This window comes from Sebastes umbrosus, chromosome 1, assembly GCF_015220745.1.
Source record: "Sebastes umbrosus isolate fSebUmb1 chromosome 1, fSebUmb1.pri, whole genome shotgun sequence".
Lineage (NCBI taxonomy): Eukaryota > Metazoa > Chordata > Actinopteri > Perciformes > Sebastidae > Sebastes > Sebastes umbrosus.
Genome location: NC_051269.1, coordinates 20,381,643 through 20,392,095, shown reverse-complemented (window position 1 = coordinate 20,392,095; position 10,453 = coordinate 20,381,643). Strand labels below are relative to the sequence as shown.

Sequence of the window (10,453 nt, the reverse complement as noted above, 5' to 3'; positions counted from 1 at the left end):
ATTGGTCTGAGGAACAGAGAATTCATACTGCAGTGTGAACACGGACTTGTGGATTTAGATTAAAGTCTGGGTGTTTTTTATTTTACAGATTTTACATGACAGTTAATGCAGGATCATCTTAGTATAAACTACTCAACATTATTTACTTTATCAGTTAATAGATTCATAATTTTGTTGTCAGAAAATGGTGAAAAATGTCCAGTATATTTTCAGAGATCCCAAGGTGGCATCTTCAAATTTGAGCTGCAACGATTAATCGATTAGTTATCAACTATTTTGATTGTTTTGAGTAATTTTTTTTTAAGAAAATAAGAGTTAAAATTCTCTGATTCCAGCTTCTTAAATGTTAATATTTTCTAGTTTCTTTACTCCTCTATGACAGTAAACTGAATATATTTGGGTTGTGGACAAAACAAGACATTTGAAGACGTCATCTTGGGCTTTGGGAAACACTGATCGACATTTTTTCACCATTTTCTGACATTATATAGACCGAACAACTAATCGATTAATCGAAAAAATAATCAACAGATTAATCAACAATGAAAATAATCGTTTGTTGCATCCCTACTTCAAATTCCTTCATTTATCCACCAATCAATCTAAAACCCAAATATATTCAACACATAAATCAAAGAAAGCAATTTGACTAATAGAATAGTTGCCAACTCACTTTATCTTGATTGATTAATCGACTAATTGTTTATCAAACAAAAGCTTTTCTAGTCCTCATTTGGAAAAGCCAATTCTTGTTAACCCAAAGAGTTAAAACAAATCATGCAGAAAAGGACGTCTGTATACTGTCAGATGTCAGTGGCCAGTTTCTGTCACATTAATATTTGCACATCCCTGTTTGTTTTACCCATAATGCCGTTTGCCTCATTTTGCCTCAGCTAGAGAGACGCTCATGTCCCTCTCCCCCGTCCTGCCTGCATGTTTTATCTAGTTTTCATAGCAACGGGGATCTATTGTGTTCTACTAATAGCAGAGTAGTGAATTCCTAGATTACATGGTTCTTGAGTGAGCAGCTGTTAGCCGACTGCTGCTGCTGATGGAAATAGTCTCGCTGCCAGGCAGCAGGCCGCTGTAGTCTGAGCCCAGACAGCAGAGCACGGCGGCTCTGTGCCCACAGGCTTATTTCCATATAAAACCAATGATTGCCTTCATTTTTTCTCACCACATTATGCTATGAATATAAGCACTGCTGTTGGCATTACTTCAACTAATACAGCTGACTAGGACACGTTATCTACCTCAACACAGGTTAATGTCAAATAGCTGTAAGCCAGATATATGAAAGTTGCCTTAGGTTCAGCCATTTGTCTAGATCATTATATTTAATTCACAACATGTCGACATGTGGAAAGAATCTGGCTGATTAGGAATTCAAACACATATAGCCTCAACAGAAACACTGTTTTAAGAGAAAGTAGAAATATGACTGAGCAGAATCCGAACCTGGGAGCTGCTCGTCATCGGGGATGATTTTTAAAGCAGTTCTCAGTGTGACTAACATTAGTTTTTCATATTGAATATTTGTACTTCATAAGCACTGCATGGTGGTGCTGTGTGTCGTATTCTGTACTAGTGTTGTCAAATACTGTATGTAGTATCGGTACTAGGGCTGTGAATCGATTAAATTATTTAATCGTAATTAATCGCACATTTTTTTATCTGTTCAAAATGTACCTTAAAGGGAGGTTTGTCAAGTATTTAATACTCTTGGGAGTGGGCAAATATGCTGCTTTAAATAAATGTATATACCTATATATATACATATATTATTGGAAATCAATTAACAACACAAAACAATGGCAAATATTCTCCAGAAACCCTCTCAGGTACTGCATTTAGTATAAAAATATGCTCAAATCATAACATGGCAAACTGAAGCTCAACAGGCAACAACAGCTGTCAGTGTGTCAGCGTGCTGACTTGACTATGACATGCCCCAAACTGCATGTGATTATCATAAAGTGGGCATGTCTGTAAAGGGGAGACTCGTGGGTACCCATAACACCCATTTTCATTCACATATCTTGAGGTCAGAGGTCACGGGAGCCCTTTGAAAATGGCCATGCCAGGTTTTCCTTGCCAAAGATGATGTATGGTGTATGTTTTTTTTTTGTGCATGTTAAATGTTGTACCCATACTGAATCAATCAATCAATCAGTGAAACTGTATCTAAGGGACATAACGAGCAGTTGAGAATAATGCATCATCACTGTTTGAACCGTTTGCATCCACACACAAGAGGAATAGAAAAATCTGTGTCACGTTGTATCTGACGCAGTAGAAACAGCTCCTGGTATAATCAGGTCCTTTTCTATACATGTGTGCTGTGATGGGGAGGGGAGTTAATACTGCAGACCTGAAGGTGACTGGTAACCACGAGTCATTCCTTAATAGGGGATGAAATAGATTGGTGTCATGTGACTGCTTTTGATTGCCCCTAAGCTGCTGGCACCGGTGCCAAATACCAGTATGCTTTGTTAGCTGCGTGACTGGTCTTAGAGGAACTTGCTGGCCCCGCTGGGCGTTGGGGGCTAAGGACTAAATCAGAGCCTGGGATGACCCTGCAGCTGCTCCGGCTACTCACGTTTGCCCAGACCGGTCCGGGCCAGCATCGGGTCACTGAGCAAAACCAAAAAACAGAGAGACTTGATGCTCTCTGAAACCAATAGGATTCTCCTCAAAATCTCCAGCACGAACCAAACCAATCGACTAATCAACTTATGTGGAACGAATCCCTCCGGGCGACGCTGCCCAAAACTGGGGCCTGTGGGGAAAAATTCGGCTTTTCACACAAAACATTTGACCCTCCATGGGGATTCAGGGAGCGAAATGATATTTTACACTCATTTAAACTGCTTAATCGTGTTTGAGCAGTTTGAGATCACCTGCTCATCACTCAGCATCACCATATGTTCAGTTTGTTTGCGGATTTATGGCTTAGTACCATCGGTGTGATAGCCAGGCTCGGATATCAGACACCAAAACATGGTGTTCAACGGCCATTTCTAGTTAGGAAACTTGATTTAAATCTTCATATGTTGAGGGATTTTTCACCCTTATTGCGGACATATAAAAAAAAGAATTCCTTGGAAAGTGTGGAGGAAAAGAACATACAGTATGTTTCGGTTTTTCGATAATCTATGCAGTCTAATTTGGTCCTGATCAACCTCGCATTGCTATCTCTTACCCACAGAGGGGGCAGCAGAGACGGCTGTCATTGGTCCGGCCTCGCAGGCAGCGGGCACAGAAGATATGGTAGCAGTCCAACAAACACGGGGCCTGGTACTGCTCATGGCACAGGTGACACACCAGTGGGTGGACATTAGTACAATCCACATTACACAGGTTATCCAAGTTGGTGAAGATTCCTCCCGCCATCTGCAAACAGAGTATGTGAATCATGACTAACTGTGAGAGTATCACTTGAGTGACAAGTTTTAGAAAGCACATCACTAAACAATAAAAGCTTTGGCATGTGTTATGATCCAAATATTTCAGTTATTATAAGCGAGACTAAAAGATGACTGTCTTGTGCAACACTTTGATCAAGAAAGCCAGATATTAATTGGAATAAACACACTTTTTTTCTTTGTCTCTTACCTTGTCAGATGTGTAATGAGTGCCCCCGGGCTTCAGTGACAACACACAATCCAAATGAATAACATCAAAGACATTGTCAGCAGCACCAGCATTATATCCAGCAAACAAATCCTACTGGAAATGCAGCAGGCTAGTGTGCAGAAAGCACAGAGAGCCACTGTCTTACCTTTCAGTGGTGCTATCAGCTACCCCCAGCAGGAATGACAGCAATGCAGAAACTCTTCAATAGTAGGCCGATGGGGTCCCTCCGCCAGGCAGCTGGCAGCGTGCACCTCAGGCCAGCCCCCAAGTGTAGCCAAAGTGCAAAAGGGACATTTAATATTGCTGTGGCGTCGAGATTAAAAATACAGTTGTCCTATTTCTAATGTCACACCAGTGTTGTTATGGCCGGCATGGTGACTGGAGGGAAAGGGGCGAAAAATCACAGCATTGCAAATCATTTAATCCACTGCAACACTGAAAGAGGAATACGTTCAACTTGTCACATAAAGCATTATTTTGAATGCCTTCTAACTCTGTTGTAAAAAAGTGCTACATGAATAAATCTTGTTATGTTGCAAAAAAAGCAATAACATTATTATAAAAATATATACAATTCTAATTCAAGAGCAAAAAAATGTGAGAAACCGTTTGATACTGAAATACATTTTCTTTTACTATGACTTTTTAATTTTTTTTTTGACATACCAAACTAACTTTTTTTCGACATACTAACTATGACTTATTTTTTTTATTTTTTTGACATACTATATTTTGACATATTAGACTTTGTTTTATGACAGTTTATACTATGACTTTTTAAATGTTTTTCAAAAGACTATAAAATAACTTTTTTTCAACATGCTATCCTATGACTTTAAAAAAAAATATATATTATATTATACTATGTCTTTTTTTCGAGATACTATACTATGACTTTTAATTCATTTTTTCGACATACCATACTAGGACTTTCTTTAGAAATACTATACTATGCCTTTAAAACATTTTGTTGACATACTATTACATGACTTTTTTTGGACATACTATACTATAACTTTTTTTATTTTTTCGACAAATGTTACTATGATTTTTAAAATATTTTTCAACATACTATACTATGACTTTTTTTTTGACATGATATAGAATTACTTCTTAAAAAAAAAATTCAATATACTATACTATGACTTTTCAATATACTATACTTTAACTTTCTATACTATGACTTTTTAAAAAAACATATATATTTTGCCATATGATTTTTTTTCTATTTAATCGGATTAAGCTAGAAGTGCACTATAACTGGAATCCACACTTTACTTAATCGAATCCAGATAAATCGATGCGATCGATTTCTCGGCCGGTGTATTATAGCTCCTGCGCAGCCGTCGCTCCTTCCTTTTCGCTGTATGTGTCAGCCATGGCCCCGATAGTGAGTAGTAACAGGACCAAATAACCTGCATATAGACGATGTATTCTAACCTGTCTTTTACTCTCGCAGTATGTTTGTGATCTGTGTACATTAATGCAGCAGCTGCGGTTGTTTTAGCCTCTTTTTAAAGACCGCGTTTACTGTTTTAGGCTAAAGCCACGTTGGGTTAGCTAACGGCTAACGACGAAGCTAACGATAGCCTAGCAACCAAACCTCGCTAGTTTTAAGGTTAATACACAATATGAAGGTTTTTACTTTAAAATGTGTCACGTACAGACTTGGAGACATTAAGTCCAATCACTTAGGATGTTTTGACATATGGTCAAGTGATTTTAATGCGTTCTTTAGTGTTAAATGTGCATTTGTAACTATGAATATGTAAATGCTTGTTTCTTTATTTTCTATTGTTTTATTATTAAATTATTTATGTTTCAGTGTATTCTGTTGTATATGATGTGGATTTCCTTGGAAAGCACTTTTTTCTTTGTGCTTGAAAAGTGCTTTATAAATAGAATTATTATTATAAGGTCCATGTTGGTGTGAGATTGAGTAACCCTCTTTGGTTTGTGTGTGATAGAAAAAGCAGGTGGTCAGGAAGCAGGGTGGCAAGAGGAAGAAGCAGATCCTGAAGTTCACCCTGGACTGCACTCACCCTGTGGAGGATGGCATCATGGATGCTGCCAACTTTGTGAGTAGACCAGTTCAGACATATAAGAGACTGTTAAACAGTGTGCAGGCAGGCAGCAGCTGTCAGACACCGACCCCTGTGAGTGTCAAACACTGCTGTCATGTCAGTGGATCAGTCCCAAGTCATTGGATATGATGGTTACAGTCGGGTCGGAATAAGGAAAGGACAACTATCATCCAGTGTGGGTTTTAATGGAAACTAACAAGATGTCAGACACAATGTGTCACCTGTCAGTGCTTTGGGTAGAGCAAAATCTTTCAGTTCTGCTCAGGGTTGTGTGTCACATGCTGTGTCCCTCTATACTTCAACAGGAGCAGTTCCTGCAGGAGCGCATCAAGGTGAACGGCAAAGCTGGAAGCCTAGGTGGTGGTGTGGTGTCCATTGAAAGGAGTAAGAGTAAAATCGCAGTGAACTCTGAAGTTCCCTTCTCAAAGAGGTACAAAACACAATGCAGCCCTTTTTCAATCTTGTAATAGGCTCGTTCGAGATGAGCCAGGCCTGCGCAGAATCGATCGCCGGCGATCGCCGCGCAATGCATGCCGGTTAGATTTGTGTTCGACTTGATGCTTTTAGAGCCAGGCGCCGCAGTTGCTCTCCACCAACTGTAAAACCCAGGGCATTATGGGAAACGCCTGGCTCGCGCCTGATCAAAGAGCTGATTGGCTCTTAGTTTTCACAGCAAACACCACGTTTTGTAGAAAGTCACAACTTTCTGTGTAATTGTAATATTTAACGCTAGATTGTAGGATATTAGTCTCACGTTGTGCAATGAAGGTTTCAACTGTGAACAAACATATCTTGTGTGGTTGATAATAATAATTATTATAATAATGAAGGTCATCTATATACAACACTTATCAAAACGTGTGCTCATTATGTGCTTTACAAGGTGGACATAAAAATAATAAAGGATAAAATCCAATGCCAGATACACACACACATTTCCACATATATTTACAAACGAATATAAATAAATCCCACATTGTCTGAAAACTACAAGAGGCCTACAGATCGGATCTAACAGGAAGTAATTTTTTCTGTGACTTCCTGTAAAATTTTTAAAGTCTGCTCGAAACGGCTGGAAACTGCCCGACTTGACCTCGGCTTTTTGTCACCACCCCCTGCTGCTGCCGCCTGATCTCGTCTACTTTCCAGGCGAGGCGCAGTTCATCTCGAACAAGCCTAATATCTGGTGACTGAAATCTGTGTTTTTGCATGTCACGGCCATGTTCTAATACATCAGTGATTCCTTCTCAGCGCAATGCTGCAAAGGTGCTATCTATGTGACAAAAACAGACGCGTCTAATTACAATAGGTGTTTGTACAAGTGTCCCAGAGCAGCTTAGTAATTACAATCCTTGCCATATGCAGTTATCTTTGCGTGAAAGAGAGGAGGATGCAAAGTCCCCATTGAAAAAAAAAACAGTTATGAAGCAGACAACTTGTCCAAAAAATAAAAAGAATAAACAAAACTGAGTAAATGCCAAACAAAAACAGCTTTATGTATTATCATCTCTACCACCATATTTTAGTGATACTCCACCTGAAATGTGTCCTCTGAGTCCCTCTCACCCTTGCAGACTTCAAATGGGGCTGTAAAAGGTTTATGGTTTGCCACCTAATGGAAGCTGTGGTCAGCTATTTTCTCAACCCACCTGCACAGCAGTGTGAAAACTGAGCCTAAAATGTATGTTTAAAAAAAACGCAACATTGTCTACTGAATGTACTTCAGTTTTGCCTTTACCACAAATATGATGACACTGGCAGAATGAACCTGATCAGCTCAAACTGCTTAAAAGGTTCTACCATTAACACAGGAAACAACTAGGGCTGTCGGTCAATTAAAATATTTAGTCACGATTAATTGCTTGATTTTCGATAGTAAATCGCGATTAATCTCAAATTAATCACACATTTTTATCTGTTCAAAATGTACCTTAAAGGGAGATTTGTCAAGTATTTGATACTCTTATCAACATGGGAGTGGGCAAATATGCTGCCTTATGCAAATGTATGTATATATTTATTATTGGAAATCAATTAACAACACAAAACAATGATGACAAATATTGTCCAGAAACCCTCACAGGTACTGCGTTTAGCATAAAAAATATGGCTAAAATATGGCAAACTCAAACCCAACAGGCAACAACAGCTCTGTGTGTCAGTGTGCTGACTTGACTATGACTTGTCCCCAAACTGCATGTGATTATCATAAAGTTGGCATGTCTGTAAAGGGGAGACTCGTGCATCTTTAAGCATTGACAAAGGTTTTCATCAGGAACTACTCTATATTGAAGGAACAGCAGTCGAACAGAATTGTATCACTGATACATTTTAGTAAGAATGGGGATTGCTAGCAGGATTACAATTTTAAAATAGAGAACGATCTACTACCATGCACGTATATGCCCACATTCAACACTCACACAATGGCCTCTAATGTCGGAGAAAAAATGCTTTCACTGGGTGGAAATTTTGCAATTACATAGTATGTAAAGCAGAAAAGGGGAACAACATCACACACAGTACCGTGCAAGGTCTGCCTTCCAGACATGAAAATGTGTGTGAAGTGTGAATAGCATACTTAAAAAAGTCTGCCTACACGTTTTCTCTGCTCCGTAAGTTATCTCCTTGCTATGGCAGGTAACAACAATAGAGGAAGAATACTTCTTCTTCTTCAACTTCTACTTATCTTGCTACTCACTCACAAGCACTACCTGGTGGCGAAAACTGCGCACAAGTGTTACTAATAACATTGACGATGACTTTGTTGTATTCAATTGTCCCAGTAATCTGTGACAGTGAGCCAGCATGCAAATTAATTTCACTATTTCCTACAGTGAGTTATTATTATTATTATTATCTTTTGGGAAAGAGATGTTGCTGTGGAGCGACCATGAACAAAATCCATTTTAACTCTGCATGGGAATATATATGAGTATACTATACCACTGAGGTTATGTGGGAAAACAAGACTAAAATTAACTAATTTACTATTTCATTTTTAAGTATAAGCGGATTAGGGCTGTCAAAGTTAACGCGTTAATGCGAATTTGTTTTAACACCACTAATTTCTTTAAAGCATTAACGCAATCGATCTTTCGGAGGTTGTAGCGGGCTCAGTTTGAAAGCTACAGTCATATGAAACTAGAAAATCTAAGGAATCCATTGGTACCAACCATGTCATACTAGCTTGTCACGAAGGAGGCTAAATAACCCTCCAAATTGAGTCTAATTTTGGCGAGGATGAACTGTCATGGCCAATGGCTCTAGATATGTGAATGAAAATGGGTTCTATGGGTACCCACGAGTCTCCCCTTTACAGACATGTTCACTTTATGATAATCACATGCAGTTTGGGGCAAGTCATAGTCAAGTCAGCACACTGACAGCTGTTGTTGCCTGTTGGGCTTCAGTTTGCCATGTTATGACATGAGCATATTTTCTATGCTAAATGCAGTACCTGTGAGGGTTTCTGGACAATATTTGTCATTGTTTTGTGTTGTTAATTGATTTCCAATAATACATATATACATACATTTGCATAAAGCAGCATATTTGCCCACTTCCGTGTTGATAAGAGTATTAAATACTTGACAAATTTTCCTTTAAGGTACGTTTTGAACAGATAGAATAATATACTATGACTATGGACAATGTTTTTATCAATATTTTAATTGATTGACAGACCTAAAACAGATACATAAATGATGTATGAAGACTTCAAACTCTTTCTGTCTGAGCTATGAACACCACCACCAGAGGGTGACTTTACCACTTTGATTCTTAAATGGAGCACTTGATATTATGTCTGATATATGAAAATGTTGCTATTAGTATATCCAGGATAATTGATTGTAATCTGCAAGTGACACAACATCGCCTTAAGTTGTGTATACTTGAATTTGATAAGTCATTTGGAAAATGCTTTTATTATTTGAAATGATCTCATAATGTCATCTCAGGCCACTTAATAATTCAAAATACAGATATAAAGCACTATAGCATTTAGCATTATAGCTAAATGCATATTATTACAGGTTATTATAAGACTTCTCACAACTTGTGTTTGACATTATTTAGTCCACACAGATTTGTTTGTCCAAGCACATTTAAAGACCAGAGACCTACAAACTCTCTGGTGCAGATTCCAAGTGATTAATGACCTCCTTTTGACTAATATCCCTACGGTGGTTTCCCCCCTCCCTCCTCCTGCATCTCTCGCAGATACTTGAAGTATCTCACCAAGAAGTATCTGAAAAAGAACAACCTCAGGGACTGGCTGCGGGTCGTGGCCAACACCAAGGAGAGCTACGAGCTGCGCTACTTCCAGATCAACCAGGACGAGGAGGAGGAGGAGGATGAAGATTAACTTCACACCACTTTGAATAAAATTTCAAAAGAGAAGAAAATCTGTGTTTTCTTTATTACTTTTAATTTCTGTTTTCTGGGCATCACACAGCATGGCTTACATACATGCCAGAGATATGAACATAACATTGTACGCTTTGCTGTCCTTATCCTTATTTAGATAAACAATTAATACAATCCTAATAAACGATAAAAGATTATTTTAGTTTTTTTTTTTTTCTCCTTTGGTACCTTTACATGAGGGATGCACTGATTCAACTTTTTCAGTCCCAAAAGCGATACCTGGGCTTTGGGTATTGGCCGATGTCAGTTTAGTTTAATTAATGAGCTGTATGCTTCACTGTGTGGAAGTGACTGGGATCATT

General features: G+C 38.5%; 2 protein-coding genes across 5 annotated transcripts in view; one reads left to right on the top strand and one right to left on the bottom strand.

Annotated features, from left to right (window-relative positions):
- The window catches only part of rnf207a (ring finger protein 207a), a 28,854-nt gene extending 25,461 nt beyond the window's left edge, over positions 1–3,393 (bottom strand). For all 3 annotated transcript variants that reach the window (XM_037778994.1, XM_037779003.1, XM_037779010.1), the window contains exon 1: positions 3,203–3,393. In XM_037778994.1, coding sequence (XP_037634922.1) covers positions 3,203–3,393 — 191 coding nt within the window. The remainder of the gene's footprint in view (positions 1–3,202) is intronic.
- Positions 3,394–4,887: 1,494 nt separating this feature from the next.
- On the top strand, positions 4,888–10,129 carry rpl22 (ribosomal protein L22). Of its 2 annotated transcripts, none has more exons than XM_037772068.1 (4): positions 4,888–5,026; positions 5,604–5,714; positions 6,026–6,150; positions 9,945–10,129. In XM_037772068.1, the coding sequence occupies exons 1-4, from the start codon at positions 4,937–4,939 to the stop codon at positions 10,087–10,089; spliced, it is 471 nt and encodes a 156-aa protein (XP_037627996.1). In that variant the 5' UTR covers positions 4,888–4,936; the 3' UTR covers positions 10,090–10,129. The 2 variants fall into 2 exon arrangements, with proteins under 2 accessions (XP_037627996.1, XP_037628005.1); XM_037772077.1 differs by lacking the exon at positions 4,888–5,026 and adding an exon at positions 5,050–5,094.
- The last annotated feature ends 324 nt before the right edge of the window (positions 10,130–10,453 follow it).

Bases quoted from the DNA above. Each gene is read 5' to 3' on its own strand.
- rpl22 (XM_037772068.1), top strand. From the start codon at position 4,937: ATGCGATCGATTTCTCGGCCGGTGTATTATAGCTCCTGCGCAGCCGTC. The intron at 5,027-5,603 runs GTGAGTAGTAAC...TGTGTGTGATAG, and splicing joins TGTCAGCCATGGCCCCGATA to AAAAAGCAGGTGGTCAGGAA. The intron at 6,151-9,944 runs GTACAAAACACA...CATCTCTCGCAG, and splicing joins GAAGTTCCCTTCTCAAAGAG to ATACTTGAAGTATCTCACCA.